This window comes from Ochlerotatus camptorhynchus, unplaced genomic scaffold, assembly GCF_037179485.1.
Source record: "Ochlerotatus camptorhynchus isolate MF236.1 unplaced genomic scaffold, CSIRO-AGI_Acam_v1.1 ptg000093l, whole genome shotgun sequence".
NCBI lineage: Eukaryota > Metazoa > Arthropoda > Insecta > Diptera > Culicidae > Ochlerotatus > Ochlerotatus camptorhynchus.
In genome coordinates, this window is record NW_027040583.1 from 695,513 (window position 1) to 720,919 (window position 25,407).

General features: G+C 44.0%; 2 protein-coding genes across 3 annotated transcripts in view; both read right to left on the reverse strand.

The window, feature by feature from the left end:
• The window catches only part of LOC135698664 (GATA-binding factor A-like), a 444,653-nt gene that overhangs the window by 374,155 nt on the left and 45,091 nt on the right, over nt 1-25,407 (reverse strand). The gene's annotated exons all lie outside the window — the stretch shown is intronic.
• On the reverse strand, nt 17,935-25,177 carry Set1 (SET domain containing 1). Of its 2 annotated transcripts, none has more exons than XM_065218717.1 (4): nt 24,288-25,177; nt 23,765-24,062; nt 18,377-23,594; nt 17,935-18,299 (listed from the first exon to the last, which is right to left on the reverse strand). In XM_065218717.1, the coding sequence occupies exons 2-4, from the start codon at nt 24,058-24,060 to the stop codon at nt 18,126-18,128; spliced, it is 5,688 nt and encodes a 1,895-aa protein (XP_065074789.1). In that variant the 5' UTR covers nt 24,061-24,062; nt 24,288-25,177; the 3' UTR covers nt 17,935-18,125. The 2 variants fall into 2 exon arrangements, with proteins under 2 accessions (XP_065074789.1, XP_065074790.1); XM_065218718.1 differs by having other exon boundaries at nt 23,765-24,081.

The window sequence follows — 25,407 nt, forward strand, 5'->3', positions numbered from 1 at the left end:
TTATCCCCAGGCAGTGAAAGCAATCTTGAAGAAGCACTACGTGGACGACTATTTAGATAGCTTCGACACGGAAGAGGAAGCGATCAAGGTTGCACTTGAGGTGAAGGAGGTGCACGCCCGTGGTGGATTCGAGATTCGGAATTGGCACTCGAACTCATCTACACTTTTGGAACGGGTCGGGGAACTAAAACAGCAGCAATCGGAAGCGATAACCATCGACACGGAAAACCACGCTGAGCGAATTCTTGGCCTTCTTTGGTTACCTGAACAGGATCTTCTTGCTTTCGCCACTGATGTGCAGCTTGATAACATTACTCCAACGAAGCGGAACATATTGCGATGTGTCGTGAGTCTTTTTGATTCTCAAGGTATTTTGTCGCACGTTACGATCCAGGGACGAATGATTATCCAAGACACGTGGCGCAGCCAAACCAAATGGGACGAAGAGGTGACTGAAACAATTCAAACACGCTGGCGTAGGTGGATCACGCTTTTCAAAAGGGTAGGCCAAATCCGACTTCCCAGAGCCTACTTTCCAGGATTCCCTGCCGATGATGCAGGTTCGGTGGAGCTACACGTTTTCACGGATGCGAGTGAGGAGGCATACGCAACCACCGCTTTCTTCAGAGCTGTCATACATGACAAGGTGTACTGCACATTAGTGATGGCTAAAGCGAAAGTGGCACCACTGAAGGCGGTATCGGTACCTCGTCTGGAGCTTATGGGTGCGCTATTGGGAGCAAGGTTGGCAAAGGCAGTTGGAGAGTATCACACGTTTCCTATCCGACGTCGTATCTTCTGGACAGATTCAGAGGCAACGTTGGCTTGGATCCAGTCACCACATCACCGGTACCGACAATTCGTGGCCTTCAGAGTGGGAGAGATCCTGGACAAGACGGAAGCAGCAGAGTGGAGATGGATTGCTACGCAACAAAACGTGGCTGACGAAGCTACTAAGTGGGGAAGAGGTCCTAGCACCGACGTCCAGTCCCGTTGGTTCAAAGGCCCAGATTTCTTGTATCTACCGGAGTCAGAATGGCCGAAGAAGATGTCTACGAAACAACTTGAGACCGACATAGAGTTGCGGCCCTGCCTGGTACATCATGAGTGAGTCGTCGAGGACGTCATCAGCTGGACGAACTTCTCCAAATGGGAACGCTTGCTAAGAGCGATCGCGTATGCTCACCGTTTCGTATCAAACTGCCGCCGAAAATCCAAGAAGCAGCTGCCAATCACCGGTTGTTTGTCGAAGGAAGAACTACAGAAAGCGGAGAACAGTCTCTGGATTGTAGCACAGGCGACATCGTATCCGGACGAAATAGCGGTGTTGAAGCTGAGACAGGGGAATCCAAAGAAGCATATCGAGAAAACAAGCCCGATTTACAAACTGTCTCTTTTCTTGGACCATCTGGGCGTAATGCGGGTTGATAGTCGCATCGGAGCGGTCCCTTATGTCACGCATGACTTCAAGTTCCCTATTATCCTTCCACGCAACCATCGGTTGACCACGCTGCTTGTCGATTGCACCGCAAGTATCTACACGCCAACCAGGAGACCGTTCACAACGAAGTTCGCCAGCGTTTTCATGTTTCCAGCCTGCGTGCAGTAGTTCGTCGAGTAGCGAAAGAATGTCAAGCGTGCAAAATCACCAAGGCGGCGCCAACTACACCAAGGATGGCTCCTCTACCAGCTGCTCGGCTTGCGGCCACAGTTCGTCCATTCTCCTATGTTGGGTTGGATTATTTCGGTCCCATACAAGTCAGAGTCGGCCGCAGCTGCGTCAAACGGTGGGTTGCTTTATTTACGTGTATGACGGTTGTAACACGCCGATTCGTACTGTACACTCGTATCCACGTCTGTTTGATGGCACTGTCGAACACTGACTCACTCGCCTGTTGCTACTCACTCAACACCAACCAGTATCGCTATCTCGCTATCCCACTCGCTCATAGGTTCACTCATACATCGTGCTATCACGTTTCCTAATTCATACCCGGTACTGAACACTAATCCCACTCTACTATTTACCCGGTCATGATGCAATGCGTATCAATCCGTTACATCCTTCCTAATTTTTAGTTGTTTACTAAGCGTATTCTTTTTTTAGTGATGTTTATTTAGCTATTGTTTCTAACTTTTATTGTACGTTATGTTTCGTATTTAATCTACCATCTTGAGTTTATTATTTGAATTTTACACTACAAAATCATCAAATTTAGTCGGTCGTCTGCAAACCCGCTTCGTACCTGGTTTCAGAGGATCTTCTGTAGAGGTCGTGGTACCGCCTTGGATCACATCTCCGCTCGCATCTTCGGCAACTTCAGTTTCCGAATCTGTAGTGTCGATCTCCGTCAAAGGTGTTACAGCGTCTCTTAACTTCTTCAGATGTGAACTGTTCCGCTTATACGTCTTGCCAGTTCCCATTGACCTTACAGTGATCTCCCCTCCCATGATGTCTGTAACCTCAAATTCTTCAGATCCGAAATTTGGCTGATATGATCCGTTTCTGATGTTCCGCATCAACACCACGTCTCCCTTCTCCAATTTGTGATTTTTCGCCTGCCGCGCTCCGTCAGCCCTTGTTTTGTGTTGTTCCTTCTTTTCCATGTCGTGATCTCTGCATGATTCCCATTTCAAACTCGGTGGTTGATGAATAGATGGTATACGATTCCGTATCTCCCGGCCAAACATCATCTGTCCCGGGGAAACACCAGTCGTTTCTTGTGGAGTCGAATGGTATAACGTCAAGAGATCAGCCTTCCAATCTGTTTCCTGAATACAACTAATTTTGATTCGTTTTCCAATATTACGCATCTGCCTCTCCACAGCTCCATTTTGTTCCGGCCAATACGGTGTAGAGAGGTTCAGATGGATCCCGTAACTTATACAGAAATTCCGAAATTCAATCGCCTTTTTTTTTTTTAACTAGTTCGTTTATTTACTAGGCTCAGTCGTGTGTGACACTTTGCGGAGCCAAAATCAGTAATGTTTGATTTACATTTTAAATAGCAGTATTTCTAGGTTAGTATTGGGTACCAATTACTCGTGGCGGGCTCGAGGTTAATGGGTAACAATTTCAATTGGAAGGATCTAGGTAGGAAACTAGTTTCTGAAGCCTCCTTCAGATACTACTCTCGGACGGTTGACCAAATCCTGACTGGGCAGGGGCAAGTAGCACAGGAACAGGAGGATAATAAGACTGGGACACAATGGCGGGAAATTGTTTGGAAAGGAGGGGATAGTCACATCAAACTCTAACATCAGACAAACAAAGGAATTCGTAGATCGCTTGCATGTAGGGAAGATCACGTGTTCCCAATACATCTCTTACTTCACGGAAGGGTTGTCTACCTCGGGCCACTAGAGTATCCAATAGTCGTGCTCTGGAGGCGTCATTACCCGGGCAATACCAAACTGCGTGATCGATGTCATCATAACCGGTTCTGCACCTACATATATTGCTGTCAACGAGGTTTATTCTATAGAGATGTGCGTCTAGCGAGTAGTGGTTGGACATAAGTCTTGACATCACTCGAATGAATCCCCGACTTACATCCAGACCTTTGAACCACGCTCTCGAAGAAACATTTGGAATAATGGAATGTAACCACCGCCCAAGAGAATTATTTGTCCAATCGTTTTGCCAACTTAAAAGAGAACTCTGACGCACTAATGGGAAAAATTCATCATGTGCAATTCTTCTATCATAAATCTCGCCTTGTTGTGCGCCCACCTTTGCGAGAGAGTCTGCCTTCTCATTGCCTGGGATTGAGCAATGTGAGGGGACCCATACAAAGGTAATCATATATGATCTTTCGACCAGCAAACTCATCTGCTCCCTTACCTTTGAAAGGAAATAAGATGAGTGCCTACCTTGTTTCATCGACCGAATAGCCTCAATCGAACTGAGACTATCCGAGAAGATGAAGTAATGGTCTATGGGCATATCGGAAATCATCCCCAATGCGAAGTTAATTGCTGCTAGCTCAGCAACATAAACGGAACAAGGTTCCTGAAGTTTCCGAAAGGCGGTTGAGTATTCATTGAAGACGCCGAAGCCAGTGGATCCATCAATGCGTGATCCATCAGTGAAAAATCTTCTATTGCAATTGACTTGTTGGTACTTTTCAGCAAAAATGTGGGGAATTGAGATAGGTCGAAGTTGATCTGGAACTCCTTGAATAGCCTGTTTCATGGAGAGATCGTTGTCAATGGGGGAACTGTAGTTAGTAAAGCATACACGAGAGGGGGTATAGCAAGGAAGGCTAATATCCGATGACATATAATTAAGATAGATTCGCACGAATCTAGACTGGATGCTCAATTCGAGCATTTCTTCGAAGTTTTCAATCACAAGGTTGTTACTGACACTACATTTAATCAATATTCTTAATGAGAGCTCCCAGAATCGGTTCTGCAGGGGTTTTACGCCCGCTAGGACCTCTAGGCTCATATTGTGTGTTGAATGCATACAGCCAAGGGCAATACGTAAACAACGATATTGAATACGTTCCAATTTGATTAGGTGGCTTTTTCTTGCCGAGTGGAAGCAAAAAGAGCCGTACTCAAGAACTGAAAGAATAGTCGTTTTATATAGTTTAATGAGGTCTTCCGGGTGAGCACCCCACCATGTCCCGGAAATTGATCGTAGAAAGTTGATCCTTTGTTGACACTTTTGTTTCAAATACGTAATGTGGGTACCCCAAGTGCATTTTGAATCAAACCAGACTCCAAGGTATTTGAAGGTTAAAGATTGGGTAATGTCTCTGCCCAAAATATTTAGACGCAGTTGGGCTGGAAACCGCTTCCTTGTAAACACTACCAATTCAGTTTTTTGCGGTGAAAACTCGATCCCTAAATTTCTTGCCCAGAGAGACAGATTATTTAGGGAATTTTGCAATGGTCTTTGCAAGATTTCTGCACGTGGACCTCTCATGGAAACCACGGCATCATCTGCAAGCTGTCTAAGCGTGCATTGATTATCTAAGCAGTTATCAATATCTTTGACATAGAAATTATAAAGTAAGGGACTTAAACATGAACCTTGGGGTAAGCCCATGTAGCTAATTCTAGAAGTTGTCAGTTGACCTAGATTGAAGGTCATTTGTTTTTCTGACAGCAAATTATACAAAAAATTATTCAAAATACCGGGTAATCCACTACTGTGCAAATTGTCTGACAGTATGTCTATGGAAACCGAATCAAATGCGCCCTTAATGTCCAAAAAGACTGAAGCCAATTGCTCCTTGTGCGCAAAGGCCAGTTGAATATCAGATGAAAGCATCGCTAGACAATCGTTTGTTCCTTTACTCTTCCGGAAACCAAATTGCGTATTTGAAAGTAGATTGTTTGATTCAACCCAATGGTCAAGTCTTAATAGGATCATTTTTTCTAATAATTTCCTCAGGCATGATAACATAGAGATCGGACGGTAAGAGTTGTGATCAGACGCTGGTTTCCCAGGCTTTTGAATAGCTATTACTTTAACCTGTCTCCATGCTGGTGGAACTATATTGAATTCCATAAATGAATTATATAGGTTAAGTAATCGTCTTTTAGCGATATCGGGGAGGTTTTTTAGAAGGTCAAATTTGATCATATCGCTTCCCGGAGCAGAGTTATTTGATGAAAGAAGTGCCATTGAAAATTCCAGCATTGTGAATGGTTCATCCAGAGAACCGTTACTTCGGGCTGTATCCCGTAAAGTTGGTTGTGCTGGAACAGAATCTGGACAAACCTTTTTAGCGAAGTCGAATATCCATTGGGAGGAGTATTCTTCACTCTCATTGGAAGATGAGCGGTTTCGCATATAGCGAGCCTTTTTCCAAAGCGTTGTCATCGAGGTTTCTCTAGAAAGTCCCTCGATAAAAGTACGCCAGTAATTTCGTTTCTTTGCTTTTAGTAAGTTTTTAAGCTTTTTTTCAAGCTTTAGATACTTTTCAAAAAGCTCAGATCTTTCATGTCTACGATAATCTTTAAAGGCATCGGATTTCTCAAGATACAACTTTGTGCATTCGTCATCCCATCCAGGGGTGGCGGGTCTTCTTTTGAGCGATGCACTTGGAACACGTCGTTTCTGAGCTTCTAATGCGCTTTTGAAGATTAGCTCGGTAAAGAAACGATACTCTTCCAGTGGTGGTAGAGGATCGGTAGAATCAATACCAAGAGTTACCGCCGATACAAATTTTTGCCAATCAATGTTCCTCGTGAGGTCAAAAGGTACTTGAATTGACTGATCTGTTTTTAGACGACCACTTTTGATTGAAATAATAATTGGCAAGTGATCACTACCATGGGGATCATTGATAACCTTCCACAGACAATCTAATGATAGTGAGTTAGAGCACAAAGAAATGTCAAGACGGCTCTCTCGAGCAGGAGGGTTTGCTATACGTGTTGCTTCACCAGTGTTCAAGATAGTCAAGTTGAAATCGTCGCACAAATCATAGAAAATACCCGCTCTATTGTCATCGTATGATTCGCCCCAACCAGTACCGTGTGAGTTCATATCGCCCAGTATTAGTACTGGAGATGGAAGGATATTAACTGAACTCCAAAGCTGACGGCGGTTTATGGAAGTCCTTGGAGGGACATATACAGAAGCTATGCAAAGATCTTTGTTCTTCACATTTATTTGGCAAGCGACAATTTCAATGCCTGAGATTATTGGGATTGAGATTTTATAGAAGGGGTAGCACTTTTTGATCCCCAAAAGTACGCCACCATATGAATCATCTCGGTCCAGGCGGATAATGTTAAAATCGTGGAAGTTTAGTTCATCTTCAGAAGAAAGCCAAGTTTCACAGAGTGCAAATATATCACAATCAGAATTGTGAATCAAATACTTGAACGAGTCTAATTTAGGTATTAAACTACGACAGTTCCATTGTAATAAAGTGATCATATCTTGATCCTCACTCGACGAATTATCCATCGAAAGATATGAATTCACCAATGAGGGGCCATGATGCAGTCAATTGCTTGAAGTAGTTTCCGACTATAGGAACAAGCAGGTCAATAAGCCCTCGAAGTGGCGATTCGTCGGGAAAGCCGAGGGCATTCAAAATATTATCCACAATGTCCTTAAATTTAATCTTTCCTCGCTTGGACGGGAGAGTTTTCTTTGAATTGCGAGTAGACGTGGTGTTTATTTTTGGTAACCTCTTACGATTACCTTTATTAGGTAGCGGCGGGGTGGAAAAGCTGCAGCAAGGATCAGATGGAGCAGCAATTACCGATTTGTTCGGGTTTTTCAATGAATCCCCGCTACCTTCAGATTTTTGCATGCTTTTGAGAGTGGTTTTATTTTTTTTCCGGCGCACTCCCGGGGAGCTAGTCGGCTTCCTTTTACCGGGGGCGTGTACCTCCGGAGACTCACTCTCATCTGCTATGTCAGAGTCCAGTTCATCGGAAGACAAAATCTCAAAAGTGTTTTCATTTTGAGCGGCTGATGCCAACGAAGCAGAGGATCCATTTTGCAACTTAACCATTTCTGCAAACGTCAGCTTGGAGCGTTCTTTTATTGAACGCTTCACATTGTTGGTACGCTTCTTGTACGCGGGGCAGTCCTGCAAAGCATGAAGAGGTTCTTTGCCACAGTAAGCACATTTAGTTGCTTCCTGTTGGCAAGCACCCTCCATGTGGTCTTGGCTACATTTGCCACAACGGGGCTTGTTGTCACAAAAAGCAGCTGTGTGTCCCAACTTTTTGCAGTTGGTACAATTATATACCCTTGGTACAAAAAGTCGCACCGGGAAAAAAACATTTTCAATTTCTAAGAACTTTGGGAGAACCGATCCAGCGAAAGACACCTGTAGTGAGCCTGAAGGGGAGTAAGTCTTTTGCCCATCTACCGTGGTCGCTGAATACAATATCCTGCAACCCAGAACGTCTACGGTAGATGTAGCAGCATTTTGAAGGCGCCCCATACCTTCCATGACGTCATCACACGTCAGGCTCACTGCAGAGACCACGCCGTCTATCTCCACATCTCGAGATGGGATGTAGACGTAATACTCTTTGTTATAAGCCTCGTCGTCAGCAATATCATTTGCGATATTATATGTAGGCGCAGTTATACGCAGTTTGTTCCGATTGACCTGATGAAATTCGGTCCCCGGGAAACGACGCGTCAATATTCTTTTAATCCCTAAGAAGTTAAGGGCTTTCTCTTTCTGCCGAAAATAGACAACCCAAGGCGATGCAGAGGACGCCTGATAATGGCGCTTTCTAAGTTTATCATTGGGAGGCTTACTGCCCCCCTTTGAACCATCCATTAGAAATTAAAAATTGTCGTCAAAAAGTAATTATTATTTTACTTTTTTTTTATTAACGAACCACCCTATGTGGAACGATTCTACTGGGGGAGAGACAGACGATCCACAAGCAAACAGTCAGAGGAATGGGAATACAAAAACAGATACGTGCTACTATTTGCCCTTACCGTTTCTACTGCTATACTGTTGCTACTCTGCCACAATAGATGCCGGTCGTACACACCGTCCGTGCGGCGGCTCACTGCTTTCTGCTGGTTATTGTTTCCAGTCGTACACACCGTCCGTGTGGTTGTCGTTTGCCGATGTGTATTACACGGCTCTTGCTGCTGACTATGGCTCCGATAAAATCAGTTTGATATCTTCGAGCGGGTTAAAGATGGACAGTCCGATCGTAGGCTTCGCCAGGATCGGCTGCTTCCTTATGTAATGCGCGAGTCACCTGAGGCACAAAAACTGCTTTCAGAAAAAAAAACTTTTCGCGGTGAAAACACTTTTAAAGCTATGCCATGTGACGAGACAACAGGCCTTGATGTTGCTCATTCGCAAGCAGAACGAGGAATGAAATTCAATCGCCTTGAATTGCGGTCCATTATCTGAAGTAATCGATCGTGGTATGCCGAACGAACTAAACATTCGCAATAGTGCACCGATTACTTTTTGTGTTGTTGCCGGCTTCATTGGTTCTATCTGTACAAACCTTGTTGTGTAGCATACGACAACTAGTAATGACACGTCCCCGGGAAGACCTTCCTTAAAATCGATCGCTAAATCTTGCCAGGGCATTGTCGGAAGTCGACGGATCATTGGATTGTGCTTATCGGGCAGCGCCGTCATCTTACACGGTTTGCAATTCCGGAGAATTGTATCCACCTGTCTATCCATGAAAGGGAACCATACTTTGGCCCTAAGCATCGCTTTCATGGATGTTCCACCTTGATGTCCCAAATGAGCCAAATGAATAACTTTTTCTCTCAACAATTTAGGAATAACGATTCTGTCACCTCGCAGTATCAATTCTCCATAGAGCGTTAAGTCATCTTTAATCGTAGCTGTCTTAAATTCACTCGGTACTTCGTCCCAGATCCCTGTATATATCGCTTCCTTGACTTTTTGTAAATCATCATCACGCAATGTTTCCTTTTCAAGCTCGTCAATAGACAACACAGTAGGTTTTATTTCATCTGCTAGCCAACTGATAACGTCTGAACCTGTACTACAGTCTTTTATCCCTTGAGAAAGACGAGAGAGTGAATCAGCGAGATTTCCATCTCCCGGTTCATATCTAACCGTAAAATCAAAACTTTGCAAGCGCAGAATCCATCTTTCTATCCGAGCTGATGGTTTTGACTTGACCCTGTTGAAAAGATATTCCAGTGGCTTGCAATCTGTTATAAGCGTGAAATGCATCCCATAGAGATACACGTACAGTTTTTCCATGGCCCAGATAATTGCGTAACATTCTTTTTCCGTTTGACAGTATTTCTTCTCGAAGTCAGCTAAGCTTTTCGATATGCAGGATATGGTTCGCGGGACATTGTTTTTAATTTGGATCAAAATAGCGCCCAAGCCATAAGGGCTGGCGTCAGTAACTAGTAAAGTCTCATCTTTTGGATCGAAAAATCCTAGATATTCTACTCTACCCAGTATTCCTTTTAGAGCTTCTAGTTCCCGGGAATGTGTTTCTGTCCAAACGAATTTGCATTCCTTATTCAGCAAAGTTCTCATATTAACAGTCATTGTCGACAGATTTGGGACGAACTTTCCAACAAAATTGATAAGCCCTAAAAGTGATCTTAGTTCAGTAACAGATGAGGGTGCCTGCAGCCCAAGAATAGCTTTGATTTTGTCATCCGTAGGCCGAATGCCTTCGATGGCCACAATGTGTCCTAAGAACGTCACAGATACTACCCCGAAAACTGACTTTTGCATGTTAATCTTCATGTTCATTTTCTTAATCCGATCAAGAACTTCTCGCAAGGACTGATCATGTTCTTCCACAGTTTCCCCATGGATAAGAAGGTCATCCATGTAAACTATCAGACCTTTAATCCCTCGAAATAAATTTTCCATTTCTCGTTGGAAAAGCGGAGCGGACTTTATCCCGAACATCAACCGACAGAAACGGTAAACCCCGCTTCTTGCAACGAATGTAGTGATGTTCCTGCTATCCTTATTGAGCTCGAAGTGGTAATAAGCGGCTTCAAGGTCAATTTTGGATAATTTCGCAACCTATCAACACATATAATAAAAAAAACTCTAACATAGTTCTCAAACAAATATCAAAGTTTATTTACGTACCTTCTTTATTCTTGACATTGCATCATCGATATTCGGCATTGGATAGTTCTCCCGCTTAACTGCCTTGTTAGCAGCTCGCATATCTACGCACAATCTGATTCTTCCATCGGATTTCCTCACTGGGACGAGTGGTGACACCCATGTTATGGAAGCTTCCGCCCGTTCGATGATTTGTTTCTCCAACAGCTCTTGAATCGTTTGTTCCACGTCCGCTTCCATGGACATGGGAAACCTCCGAGCTGCTTGGACGACTGGTGTTATTGTTTCATCAACTTGGATTGACAAACGAACATCCGGTATCTTAGGAAACGCTTCCCGTCCTTCGTTTGCGTCCTTTGTACGCTCTTCCGCCGAAATCTGGTTCACATGATATCCGATTTTCAATATTCCCAACGCAAATGCAGTTCCCTTGCTCAACAAGCTAACTTGACCTTCCGGAGCGACCAAGATATGGGACCAGATTCCAGTCTCTTCACCAGGAATTTTCACCTCCGTTTCGAATGCTGTACTGAAGAATATGTCCTGATCAGATGCAAACGCCTTGAATTTGATTTCGTCGCTTTCAGGCTTCCTTTTATTCAGGATCTGTGCTCCTTGATTTTTCAACCTCTTGAATGTCTTGCTATCGATAATGTTAGCTGGCGATCCGGAGTCGATGACCATCTTCGTAATCACTCCACCAATATTCAACTCAAGTATCTCATTCAGTTCCTCCGAGGCCTTGACGAAAAAAATACCCTTATCTGTCTCCGTCTCGTCACTGATGATTGCATGAATTCGTGTGGCTCCAGCTGAGTTTCTGTTTCCCGGTTCATTGTGTTTCCTTTTCCGGCAGCAAACTTTAAAATGACCTTTCGTTCGACATCCATAGCATTCCACATTCTTCGCCGGGCATTTGTCTATTTCTTTGGCCAAATGTCCCGGTCTGTTGCAATTATAGCATTTCCTTGAACCTTCCCAAGATCTGGTACTAGATGAGGTCCTCGCAACAACTTTTTGAACCAATGAGCCATCGTCAAACGACGTTGAGGGTTTCTCGTATTCCCTCGTTTGTTTCTGGACTTCTTCTAGCGTTTTTCCCAGATTAACTACTTCAGAAAGTGTCAACTCCTCTGTCAATAGCTTCTTCCTTAAGTCAGCCGACCGGCATCCTTCGATAATTTGATCGACGATCATATCGTCGACATCGATAAAACAGCATCGATTTGCTTGCTCACGTAACCGAAATACATACTCCTCAAAAGGCTCTTGGTTATTCTGCCTCATCGACCGTAGAGAATGACGTTCGAATCGTTTCCTTAATTGCGGGGCGAAATATTCATCAAGAGATAGAATAGCCGATTCGTACTTGAGGACAACTATTTCCTCGTTATCGTCCACAGTTTTATGAACTTCCCATTTAGCGACTTTGTCGTAGTATGATTGAAGATCTATACCACCCAAAACTAGCAATAAATTGCATTTTTCTTCATCCTCTTCTATTTTGTTTGCCTGCAAAAACCGATCCAAAGCTCACTTCCACTTGATCCAATCGTTCCTTGGATCTGTGCCCACCTTGAAAGGTGGCATTGCAGCTGCATCTATAAAAAACAGAGACACATTGTATACCTTAATACGTATGTCGATAACATCCAATGACGCTAAACTGTTTCATTCCTTGAAACATTCTCTGCTTGCATCTGAGCTTGCATCGTGTTCATTATTTTATACCAACTTAACCTCCTGGAATTGTTGGCACAACTTTGTTGTCCAATGTTATTTTTTTCTCTACTCAAAGCAACCGCTTCATTTTACATCCACAAAGCATAATTCCTACACACAAGCAATCGGTTTAATTGCAGCACGAAGCATAAATCCATAACACGAAGTAACATTTCTCAATTTCTCTTGTGCATTATTACCATGCACAAAAACAATCGGTTCACTAATTCTCCCAGAGCCCTATCTTCAGCACGAAGTATAAGTTCTCAACGAAAAGCAAAACTCATCAACACCCATGTACAAAGCAATCTTTTTCACGAAGCAAAACTCCTCAGCACGTAGCATAATCCCCGTTCACGTAGAAAATTCCTCAGCACCAAGCATAATACCCATGCACAAAGCAATCTCTATCGCGAATTGTTTTTTTAGCACGAAGCATAATTTCGCATCACGAAGCAAATTTAACCTCAAATTTAGCAACACGGACCACTTTTCCTGGGAGCATTTTTTCCACAGCGCGGAGGCATTTTGTATTTTCTCTGTTTTCAACGGAGCCTTCTTTTACTTGCATAGCACATTTTTGTACAACCCCAACATCATGAAACAGTATCATAACCACAAACATCGAGTATTTCATATAAAAGTAAGTTCAACACCGCCGCCATGTTTTCTCATCTTCTGTGCATTCTGGCCTAAGCAGCTGCAAATTTTTCCAATAAGCCGCCATATATTTTTTTTTCCAGCGTTCACGTTAGTCTTGAGAAAAAAAAATCAGATTCACTCTATCTCCCGAATTATTGTTTTTTCACTAAATTGCCAGTACTGTTGGTACGTAAATGTACCTCGAAATGTACGCATGAAACATTTGTTCATATTTTTTTTTTGTTTTCTTGTTCCAAAACTGAAACTTACCAATTTTAATCCTCGCCGCCATTGTAACACGCCGATTCGTACTGTACACTGACCCGCACTCGTATCCACGTCTGTTTGATGGCACTGTCGAACACTGACTGACTCGCCTGTTGCTACTCACTCAACACCAACCAGTATCGCTATCTCGCTATCCCACTCGCTCATAGGTTCACTCATACATCGTGCTATCACGTTTCCTAATTCATACCCGGTACTGAACACTAATCCCACTCTACTATTTACCCGGTCATGATGCAATGCGTATCAATCCGTTACAACGGTGAGAGCAGTCCACCTGGAAGTCGTCCACTCGTTATCTACGGAGTCATGTAAGATGGCCGTACGTCGGTTCGTAGCACGCCGGGGATCACCTGTCGAAATTCACTCCGATAATGGAACCAACTTTCTGGGAGCCAGCCGTGAACTACGAGAGGAGATCGAAGCCATAGGGAAACAACTACAAGAGACGTTCACGAACTCGGCTACCAAGTGGATCTTCAATCCACCATCCGCTCCCTATTTTGGTGGTGCTTGGGAACGTCTTGTAAGATCGGTCAAGATTGCAATGGGATCTTTATGTAGTGATAGGAATCCGGACGATGAAACGCTGCTAACCGTGGTCACGGAAGCAGAAGCAATTGTGAACTCCAGACCACTCACATTCATCCCGCTGGAGAACTCCAACCAGGAAGCACTAACACCGAACCACTTCATCTTGCTGAGTTCGAACGGTGTATTGCAACCTCCAAGAGCACTGGATGAACCTACGAAGATAACCCGTACGAACTGGACCATGACTAGACAACTCGTGGACCAGTTCTGGAGGCGATGGGTCATAGAATACCTTCCATCGATTGCCAAACGAACCAAGTGGTTCAGTGAAGCGGAAGCGGTAAAGGTGAACGATCTGGTGGTAATAGTAAACGAGAGCCAGCGCAACGGATGGACCAGGGGACGTGTCCTATCGGTTATAAAGGGAAGCGATGGACGTATACACCAAGCGTTGGTACAAACTACGGGTGGAGTGTTCCGGCGTCCAGTCTCAAAGCTGGCAGTGCTGAAGGTGCAATCTGATGGTAACGTTGATTTGGTAGCGAAAACGGAAGTGCGTTACGAGTCGGGGGATGTTGCCAATTCTAGCAGCACTGAAAGTAAGGCCTCTTGCGATGCCCCCAATCGGAGTCCGCCTGTGTCCACGATCAGTAAACGTCAGCGTGATCATAAACGTCAAGCAACAGCAATATGAACAAAAGGTAGAGGAAAAAGGAAACAATTCAGCCATACCGAAGAAGGAAGATTGAAATGTGGTTATTTCGTTATACTTCTAGTATAGATTTTTAAGTTTATTTCGAACTGATTATTTCACCCACGGAGGGACCGATCTAGACCTAGATAAATCTGGTCATTCGTATACGTAAGTTTAAAATTGTTAAAGATTTGCTTAATTTACCTAACCTATTTGTAATTTAGGGTTAGAATAATCTTGAGTCTTTGACTCTTCCTGGATTTCACTGAGGTTGAGTGCACTTTCGGATAGGTTACACTGCTGTAATCTGATTGTAAGTTCGTAAATTGTTTATCGAATAGCTATAATTAAATTTGATTTAAATAACTACTAGATCGACACTAAACCGCGCACATACAGAGCAGAATTTGTTGGATTTGTGCCAATATAAGGTAGACCAAATTGTAAGTGGGATGAATTCTATTTTACTTTCTCTAATTAATGAAATATATTATCTAGCTTCAAGAATCACGGCACAACGGAATCCAGTGCGTTTCTTTGAGGAGGTCCGAACCCAAAAAATCCAACACTATGAATATAGCGACTATAGTCATAGAGCCAGGTCTCCAGTAAGAGATGAACTAGCCTCAGGCTAAAAATCTCTAAAATAAAGATTAAAAAAAAAAAAAAAAAACCAGGTCTCCAGTAAAACATCACTGTCCATACAGCACAAGGGTAGAGGTAAAGATTTGGCACCACAGAATAATAATCATAGGGATCAATTGAATCCTGCTTAAGATGCCGGATAGGGAGGAATAGTGTTTCAAGTTGGGATAGTCGGAGTTACAGTAGTATTAGTAAAAGTTGGAAAGAAAACGTACAGAGGACCATGTTTTGCAATACCTGTAAATCTTGTTTTATAATTTCATAATTTTTAAACCCTAGTATCCCAAAATTTAGGAAAAATGCTTAAAAGATCATACAGTATCATAATAACCCGGACCGGTTCAATTGAATATCCTACTACACAAAAATAAGATTAAATACAATTAGATTGGTCTCACCCAATATTCTTGAAATACTTAACGTTTTGCCATTTTTAACATTGCCATTTCCAGACTTCGTGTTGTTAGTTTTCTTGAAGATCTTGTGCTTAATTCTTGATTTGTCTTTCGCTTCGTATTCCTAAGAAGTGACTCTATAAATAGATAAAAAAAACAAAAACAACGCTTCACGCCCACAAGCTGTAGACCGAGTGCAGAATCTTTGTGATGATACTTTCCAAACGTGCATACCCATAGAAATATTTCCATAGGATTGCAATGATCGGGGTTGATGAGAAAATTTTTCAAGTGACTACGATGCCTGACGGATTAGTCTATGGTGACCAATTAAACACCGGATTCACGATCTTTATTAATCACAATCTTCTTGAAAATCTTTATGGTTCGGTAATCGCTGATCTGTCTTTGTCTATGTCTTCTTCTCATTCGTTCGTCAGTTTTAATGTCTGGATGTTTTCTTGTCTAATGTCATGATGTATTTGTGTATCTGTGTATGTGTATGTGTGTGTGTTTTTTGTGTGTTTGCACCAAATGATTATATTTCTTCCTCATCTCCTAGTTTTAACTGCGTTCAAGAATAATGAACTAAAAAGAGAACGTTGCAGAAGTTCATACCATAACATATCCAACTTACTATCCACATTTGTTAACTAATACCTAAACATAATTTTTTAATTTTATGGCGCTAAGTTGCTCAGAATAGCAGCCTGTAATTCCGTACAAGAATCCGCCTCCAATTTAATGTCTTTTGTGGATTCGTAGAAGCAAAGTTGTGCTGTAATCTAAATATTTACCTACAAATACTACCTAAAACGGTCACAACCAGAGCTGGACCACTGATGAAAACCAAAACTACAACCCTGAAAAACGTATCGATATTTTCGAAGGCGAACACTCCGCAACCTATTCTTGATAGTGATTCTGTCCAATTGTTAGGTATCCAAAGTCATCCGTAAATTTATTATTGAATATATGGATGAATTATCTATTATTGAATAACTATTATTTACGATAATTTCATGAAAGAAATAAAATATAAACTACAAACAAAACGTGACTACTAAAATCTCAAACAGATATTCTCACAAATGTATTTCAAGCAACCAGGAATCTGAAAACCATTAGACGCTATAATGATACTTTGCACATGCTAGAGACAAGAAGAGGCCAAAAGGCAAGGGTCTGACACACAAAACCTGTCAGATCCACTTGCAGCCACAATCAACGATTCTACGAATCGCGAGCGCTCACGAATCATAAAACCGCTGACTGCAACACTCTGAAAGCGAAATTAACAGGCTCTATGCGTCAAACACCCGCCCTCCAATCTCCTCCCGTATCCGACAAATACAAATCCCCATTACTAACGAATCCAAAACTCCGAAAATCACTCATCTATAGCAAGTGAGTGACAGCAACCCTGCATGCAACCATTCTTTATGATACACATTTTCTACCTGTCTTTCTATTAGGCCTGTGGACATGTGTTAGCTTCGAAACTTCTAACCAAACTGGGAAATCTATCAGACCACAAAAAAAAAAATTTGAAAAAAACTTTCAAAGGTATTATTGATTATTTTACGCAAAAACGAGCAAATAATATTAAATATTTTGTATCGTATGCTAATGCCAATTGACTGTAACAAAAATAATATGCTAAAATAAAATAAAATTTTAATAAAATGATATGCAAAATTTACTAGAAGATCATTACTTTATTGGTGAGAAGTTTCTAATAAGCCCTCCCAGTTCCTCTGTATACAGAACAAATCTGATACTATAATCAGAATTGCTCAGTCTGCATGAAGCAGCCGATTTCATCAAGGAAGTTCTATTCCTGAGCAGGAATGAATATCTCGATACACTAAATTCGTATGGATGAGCCTGACATAAGAGGTAAAATACCAAAAAATAATACCAATGTACCATAATGTTCCCACAATACCGCATGAAGCAGCCATCAACAGCGCGGCGAGTGCTAATGAGTCCGTTTAGATGAACAATTCAAGCCGAACAATGGGTTAGGTCCTAAGTAACATTGACAGATTCTCTTCGTAGATTTTCTCCTCGCATCCCTACGGCCATGCATGTATAGACATTTCCAGATATTTTTAACACACAGTTCGATAAAAGAAGCTATTATCTAGGATCTAATATTATGGCTAACACGGCAAGAAACGGTTTTGTAGTCAAGTTGTTAATGAAAGAGAAAGCCGATGAAGAGAAACACTCAATGTTACTTAGTAGCTAATCCACTGTTCGGCTTGAAGGCACAGAGACCGAGGACCAAGACCGATGTCCGAAATATAACGGACATCAAACCAAGACAGCAGAAGGAATGAATTTATCGGACGCGGGAGATATGACAGCTCCCACTATAGTCAGGCACTGAGATCGACTTCAACAGATTCTAAAAGGAGTTTCGAAGAATTCTACAGCCAAATTCCACCAGTTGATGTTTGTTTAACTAAGTATAAATTGTTCCTAGTTTCTGTTTTACAGGTTCTTATTTAACTTAACAATCCTAAACTGTTCACTGCTCCTTCTCGTCCAGCATTAAATTTCTATCAATGAGCATTCTCGTTCTACGAAGAAAATAAAATACATAATCGTACCTGGGCACCACCTCTCGTCGTTGTAGCCGCTCATCTAGTTGAGCGTTCCACGACAACCCGTTGCACCGCAAAGACAAGGAATCTTCTCGTCCTCCAGGGGAAACTTGTAGTCGTACGTGATCTCCTCGTTTACCCCGATCGGTTGCTTCGAGTAGATGACGATCTTCTTTTCCGACTCGATCGTAATGACTTTAGCGTAGCAGTTGGGCTGTAAGTAAAATTGAAGGATGAGATTACAAATTGATAGAATATTTGTATGCGGTGATTTTGGGCTGTAATACTTACATTACAACTGTGATTGATGAACCGTGCCAGATTACCGCACTTAGTCGCATCGATGATCGTTTCCATATCGATACGGAACAGATATGAACTACCGATACCGATGGCTTCGTACTTGGTCTCCCGAAGATCCGCCACCGAGGGCCGCACCATCTGTCCGACGTACTCGATCACCATCTCGTCTGCTGCAATCGGTTCCATCGCAAATAGACCCCAATCGTGGATGGCCGACTTGGCAAACTTTAGCTGCTTTTTGCGGAACTTCAGTTGATTGAACTTGAGCAGTTCAGATTCGGTACTGGCGCCAAATGCCGTCAGTAACCGCCGTTGATTGGAACGAGCCTCCCGAGAGAGACCTTGCATTTTGGTGGCAGCTTTGGCGGTTTCAATGTTATTCAGGTGGTTGGCAGCGGGTGTTCCCTTCAGGTGATGATATTTGTATTTCGCCTTCTCACGAGGATCGATTTTGTAGAAACCTTGCGTCCGTGCCGATCCCGTCGAGTGCTGCTTGATGTCCGATACGGATTCTTTGTCTTTTTTGCGTTTCTTTGCCGGTGGCGGGACATAGCTTCGTTCCGTCGTGCAGTGGTCAACCCAATGCGTCGCATTTAGCCAATAGTTATTGGCGTCATCACTGAGCAGGAGCTCGTAGCTTTGTTTTATATACTGGATATCCTCGGCGTCGATTCCACGCGTAAGGAAATCGTACAAAATTGCCATTTCGGAACGAATGTCCCGCTCGTGGTATTTGGCAACTGGTACGAAGGATTGCCGTTGTCCATGGGGAACCAAAATTTGAGAAGCAGCTGCAGCTGCGGCTGCAGCCGTGGCCAGTTGTGCAGCTGCGGCTTTCTCCTGTTTTTCGGTTTGCTTTTTGTGCTTCGCCTTGGGAGCATTGGGATCTTTTTTCGGTCGTCCAACGGGTCGGGTCACTGGCGTCGACGGGGATGGAATAGAAACAGGGGCAGTAGCACTGGCACTGGGTATCATCGACACGGACGGCATATCAGTTTGCTCTTGCATCGGAATGGATGCGCCGGGGGTTCCTGGGATTGCACCGCCTATTACATCGTCATTGTTGGTGTAACCGTGGTCATGTGCTAGCACATCGGACGATGGAGCATATTTGTTGGCAGATTTTGCGACCGGCGCATATGAATCTGACTGAGGATGGGGCGAGGAAGATGAAGGGGATGCAGACGGTGGAAGCGAATAACAGTGATCGAGAGCCACTTGACTAGCTTGGCTGGAGCCACCATCGGATGAAGCGGGCGATGCTTTGGCAGCTCTTCGTGCTGCTTCCTCCTCAGCGGAGAAGAAGTCTTCCGATGAACTGAGAGGCGCTGAGCCACCGAGAGCAGCAACACGAGGAGGCAACACCATTGTGGTAGGTTGGGCAACGTTGAGAGGTAGACTTGGAGGTAATTCCACTGGTGCCGGTGGAATTTCCCGTGTGGGAACAACACTTGGTGGTACTCCATTCGTATCCTTTGCTTTCTTACCGCCTTTCGCTCTGGATTTTGGAGGCTTCTTTGCTTTCTTTCCAGTTGCCGTCGTGGCTGGAGCTATTGGAGTGGAACTGAAAGGATCTTTACATAGATCGAGTAATCCAGCACCGGGCGTTGGGGGCGGTTGGCTGGTAAGCGGGGTAATCGGATCGCCAGGACTTGGAGCCTTTTCCAGTAATGCAATGGTCGAGGCGTTTTTCTTATTATTTCGGGCTCCCTTGGTCGGGGATTTAGTGGCAGGAGGGGGCGGAGGAGCTTCTGCTGCGGCTTTTTCTGCCTCTGCTTGTTCCTGCGCCAATCGAGCTTGCTCTTCCTGGAACTCACGTTCGATTTGTTCCAGGTATTCTGCCTTCCGCCTTTGCTTTTGCTGATATTCGCGTTCCTCATCGGAATCGCTGTAAATTCGATCGAGTTCGTAGAGAGATTTTTTGGGAGATTCTCGTCCAGGTGTCCGCGGTGGCTGCTGGGACGGAGGACTTTCGTCCACGTCCGGTGATAGGTCCTCGTGCAGCTGGTCCAGTGGCAGCATCGAGACGGGTTCCGGCGGAGTTTGTGGTAACGTCGCTTTCCGATCCTGTACATTGCTAAGCATTGGACCATCTGGACTTCTGCTTCGCGCCTTCTCGGTCGATACAGGCGGAAGAATTTCCTTTCGGGGTGGTTTGCTTGGTTCATCCGTATCTGAGTCGGAATATATTTTGGCTTTGTTACGTGATCCGGCGCTGCTGGATGGAAGCGAAAATTTCCCACTCGGATGATCCAAATCATCATCACTGTCGGAATCGGAATATATTCGCTTTTCGCGTTTGTCGCGGGAAGATGACGGTTGCTGTTTCCGGCTCGTGTACGACATTTCCACATCGGAGAGCGAAGCAGAATCGCTACTTTCTTCCGACTCACTAGCACTGCTTTCCTCTTCGCTCGATGACGTAAAGAATGACGAAACTGGACTGGGCTTTCGTTTCTCCGCACTGCGAGACACTGCGGAAGTGGAAGACGTTCGCGAAACGGGGACAGCCGCCGTAGAAGACCCCGATGGAGGTGGAGTTTTTGCCTTTGTTTGTGACCCACTCGGAAAGTCGGTTTCTTTTTCCGAATCTGAACCGTGCACCATATCTTCCTGATCACTTCGCCTTGAGTCTTCGTCCTGAGGAACAGGGCTCGGTTGCTTTCGTATCCTCCTGAAACTAGGCATCTTCGGGATGGTAGCTCTTAAGCCTAATCCTATGTAGCTATTATTAGTGTCCAGATTATCATAGGTTTGATTGAGAAGCTGATTGATGTCCGGAGCTTTGTCTACCTTCGCAACGGTTAGCGGAGTTATGTCGTTCAGCACGTCCTTGTCCTTGCCTTTGCTCTTTAGTTCTTCTTCGTCCCACCAAGCTTCATACTTTTTATACGCGGTATTTTCGATCATCTTTTTATTGAAATCTTTCTTGAGGATTTGCTTCAGTTCAGCCGTAACGCGTTCTATTACAGCTGTAATAGCGTCCTCGTAACGATCTCGCTTCTTGCGTTCTCGCTCCCGTTCTCGTCCCGAGCTGGCGTACGAGCGATGACGATCGTCATCATAGGATTCCTTCTTGTTCGGCGAGTAAGAGTATGATTGGGATGATGGTACCTGGTATGGATATGTTGCTCCGGTGAAGCCCGGCATATATGGATTCATGTAACTGTGTTGGTAATAGCCTGATTGTTGATATTGCTGGTACGAGCTTTGAGAGTACGTTTGAGAGTAATAATACGACGGGTCGGTACCAGGTGGGGCTGGCGGGTATCCCATACCGGGTGCAATGCCAGGAGGATAAACGTAGGCGAATGAGTCGCTAGGTTCCGGAGGCGGAGGTACATCTGGAGCGGGATCCGATGGAAGTGGTGGTGCTTTGGAATCTTCATTTTTACCGTCCGTCGAGGACAGGCTTGATAACGACATTTGATCGTTATCTCGTTTGATGATATCTTCCATGTATGGTTTACTCGGCAGTAGGGGTGGCGGCGTTGGACTTTCCTTCGCAAGAATCTCATCGTCACTGGATGAAATGTCACTGGCCCCTTCCTCTTTCGGTGGTTCCAACTTGATTTCCTTTTTGACTTGCACTTCCTCGGAGGGGGGACTGGGCGGTCGTTCCTCTTTGATTTCCTGCTTGATTGGAACTTCCTGACTTTCGTCGCCTGTTTCGCCTTCTTCCTTTTTCTCTTCTTCTTCCGCGTCGCTAAGCTGGAGAAACGGTGCACCACCGAAGGTTTTATCTTTGAACATAAGCGCTATTCTTGTGTCCAAATCCAGAGCAGATCCACTATTTTCGTCGTCTGCGATGGTTTCACTCTTTGGTTCAGGTGGAATAGGAGGAGGAGGAGTAGAAGGAGCTTTTGGATGCACCGAAGGCACTTCATCAACATCCCACATATCGGAATCGTCCAGGACCGTTTTTCCACCCAGGACTGATTTCCCCGACGGAGGCGGTGGAGGAGCTTTTGGTTTTTCTTCCGGAGGTGGAGGAGGAACCCACGAGCTTGCAGGGGTCGCATAACTGGCTGCAGATGTCGTAGCTGATGCTGATGCTGATGATGATGATGGTGGTGGTGGTGGTAGTGGTGGTGGTGGAGGAGGATATCCATAAGTTCCATAATCAGAAGCTCCATAGCCATAACTATAATCGTACTGCGAGTAACGGCTGTTTCCATAACCAATATCACTTGAGTAACTTCCTGACTCACCATACCAATATCCTCCACTTCGACTCCTTCGTCGATTGTCGCCACGATCCCTTCCGTAACGATCCCGATCTCTGTCCCAATCTCGGCCTTTATCTCGATCCCATTCACGATCTCTATCCCGATCGCGGTCCCGGTCCCTCTCTCGTTCTCTCTCCCGCTCACGGTCTCGATCTCGATCCAACCGATCTCTTCCCCGATCCCAGTCTCGATCACGATCTCTATCCCGTCTGTCATCCTTAGTGTACTTCTTATCTCTATCCTTACGATCGTAGTACTTATCCCTGGACTTATCTCTGTCGTCGTCTCGCGCATCATCGTACAGAGATATAGTTTTACTTGTCGAGGAATATTTATCCTTCCCGTAGGACAACGAATCCCGACTATTACCGGCACTTCCGGAGAAATCACCAACATCCCACATGTCATTCTCGTTGGCCAGTGTATTGACAACAGCCTTGGACGACGAAGGCGGTTTCTTTGTGGTAGAAGAACTATCACAGTCCCAATTGTCATCGTCATTCAGCACCTCAGTGCTTACAACGCTGCTGCGATTACCATAATGGGATGACGACGACGCCGAAGACGATGGCACCGGAGGCGGTGGAGGCTTCGACGGAACCGGAGGTGTTGCATTGTGCAAAGGTGCCGGCGGCGGTGGAGGAGCTGGTTTCTTCTTCTCAGTTGTTTTGTCTTCCAGCAAACGTTTACATTCCTCTCCGAAGGGATCCTTGAAAACGGTCAACACTTTCCCCATCACTGAAGTTCCATTCAGTCTCTCGACACACAGACGTGCCGAGCGGACATTCTCGAACACGATCCGTGAGATTCCGAGATGTTTGTTCGTTATCGGGTGGTAGTAAATGTAGAGCTCCGTGTACGTACCACACTTGGCTAGCAGATCAGAAAGAAACGGTTTGTCGATGTTATCGTTTAGGTTTGTGATAGTAATTTCAATCGCCGGTGGCTCTCCGATGTAGTTTTGGTCGATTTTAAACCTGTTTTGAGAGAAAGCTTACGATTTAACATCCCATCAAACGTGACTTTATCTGCAATTCATTTCCAAAAATCAATTGCAACGTTAAAATATTTCATAGATCTTAAGCTTGATGCAACAGTTTTTGTTGTTGATTTGCAGATATGTAATCCGGAAGAAATATTTATTTACCTGGGAACAGTTATGTCGAATGGTTCAATGCGGGATCTGATTCTTGCCAGCGGATTGCGAGGATCTCGCGGAATAACCGGTGGATAGGTTGGATCCCCCGGAACGATACCATCGTAGCGGTATATCTTCGGGACGCCCTTGTGCAGAAACGGGTCCGCTATCAGTTTGTAATTCCGGGGCGCCTTATGCTGGTGGTGGATGCTGCTTACAGTTCCGCTTCCGTTACCACCTCCTCCCCCACCGGAAGAAGACGACGATGACGAACTTGTAGATTTTCCATCGAATGTTCCGTTCATAGCTGTGATTGAGACAAATAACTTTGGAAAACCCTTAAAACTCCAATCTCGACAACCCAAACACAAACATTCGATTCTCGAGAACAACCTAACCTCCAAAAGCTACTTTTTATCTTTTTGACAAAAGGTGTCAAACTATAGGACTTCCCCATCACAAACAGAATGCGAAGAAAAAACATCAACCCTTACCAATGGAAAATAATTCGCAAAAACCAAGAAAATATTACCTCAAAATGTTCAGCTCCTTCCGTTCTGGTGTAAACCGGTTGAAAAACAGACTTGCATAGCCAAATTTCTTCAGAATTTGCAATCCCGTTTCAGACGGCAAACATCGTACTCGGCCCTGTTCTAGGACAGCCCAAGAAAGAATTCAAGTTTTTCGCTTTGGCTTCGCCCGAAAGCGGTATCCTTCACGGTTAATCGCTTCTGGCCGTGCTCAGGAACGATTTTTTGATAGTTTTGGCTGGTTTGGTGTCACTTTGAATGGATAATTTTAGGATGAAAAATCTTGTAAACTGGAAGGAAAAACCTCGTCTCGAAATTTTCTGAACAATATCGTATGGTCGTTGGTATTGGTGCCATCTTATGTGTAGCAACGCGCTACTTTCCTCTCGCTGCTGTTTCTTCTTCCTTCCACAGACTCCATTTGATGACGGTTGATGATCGATGATGACAGCCATGATGGTTTGACTTTTTTCATAGGGTTGCAAACACCTCCCACTCTATTTATCATCCACCTTCATTACCTTTATCCAACATTCAATATTATCTGCGTCATGCATAAAAAAATCACGAAATTTCCTTAATACGTAACCTTCCGACGCCACTTCGCTTGCCTTTTCTATTACAGTTTATCTGCTTTCAAGATTTTACCTTCCATGTTTCTATTATTTTAGCTAACTTTGGGGATTGATTTGCTTTCTGTTGGAGGATTTTAAGATGTTCCTAGGCAGTGCGCGTTTCGGGTCGTGTGTGGACTCGAGCAGCTGAGTTTACCTAATGTCGCGTACACGGTATGGCAGTATGATTTTGTCATCTCTTTCATTTGAACACTATGCTTCGTCTAGTAGCGAATGTGACCTCAAACCCTGGTGTTCTTTAAAGAACACAGGGACAGGAAAGAAAAAGGCAGCTAACATCACATTTCCTGAACTGCTGATATTCAACTTGGAAGAGTCGATCGAAAAAAAAATTGAAAATACAAGTCAGTGCCAACATTTCAAAGGGGCGTAATTGCATTTGTAAACAATAGCTTTTTCCGTCGATTTGTCGCGAATAAAAGCTCACTCATGAAAAATAATTACACCACCAGGTAGAGGAATGTTTCCTTTACCAGCTAGCATTGTA

What these genes read in the sequence shown, in the direction of transcription:
- Set1 (XM_065218717.1), bottom strand. Translation starts at nt 24,060, where the DNA reads ATGAACGGAACATTCGATGGAAAATCTACAAGTTCGTCATCGTCGTCT. An exon ending in TTCGACATAACTGTTCCCAG is followed by an intron (nt 23,595 to 23,764) that starts GTAAATAAATAT and finishes CTCTCAAAACAG; the next exon opens with GTTTAAAATCGACCAAAACT. An exon ending in TCATCAATCACAGTTGTAAT is followed by an intron (nt 18,300 to 18,376) that starts GTAAGTATTACA and finishes TTTTACTTACAG; the next exon opens with CCCAACTGCTACGCTAAAGT.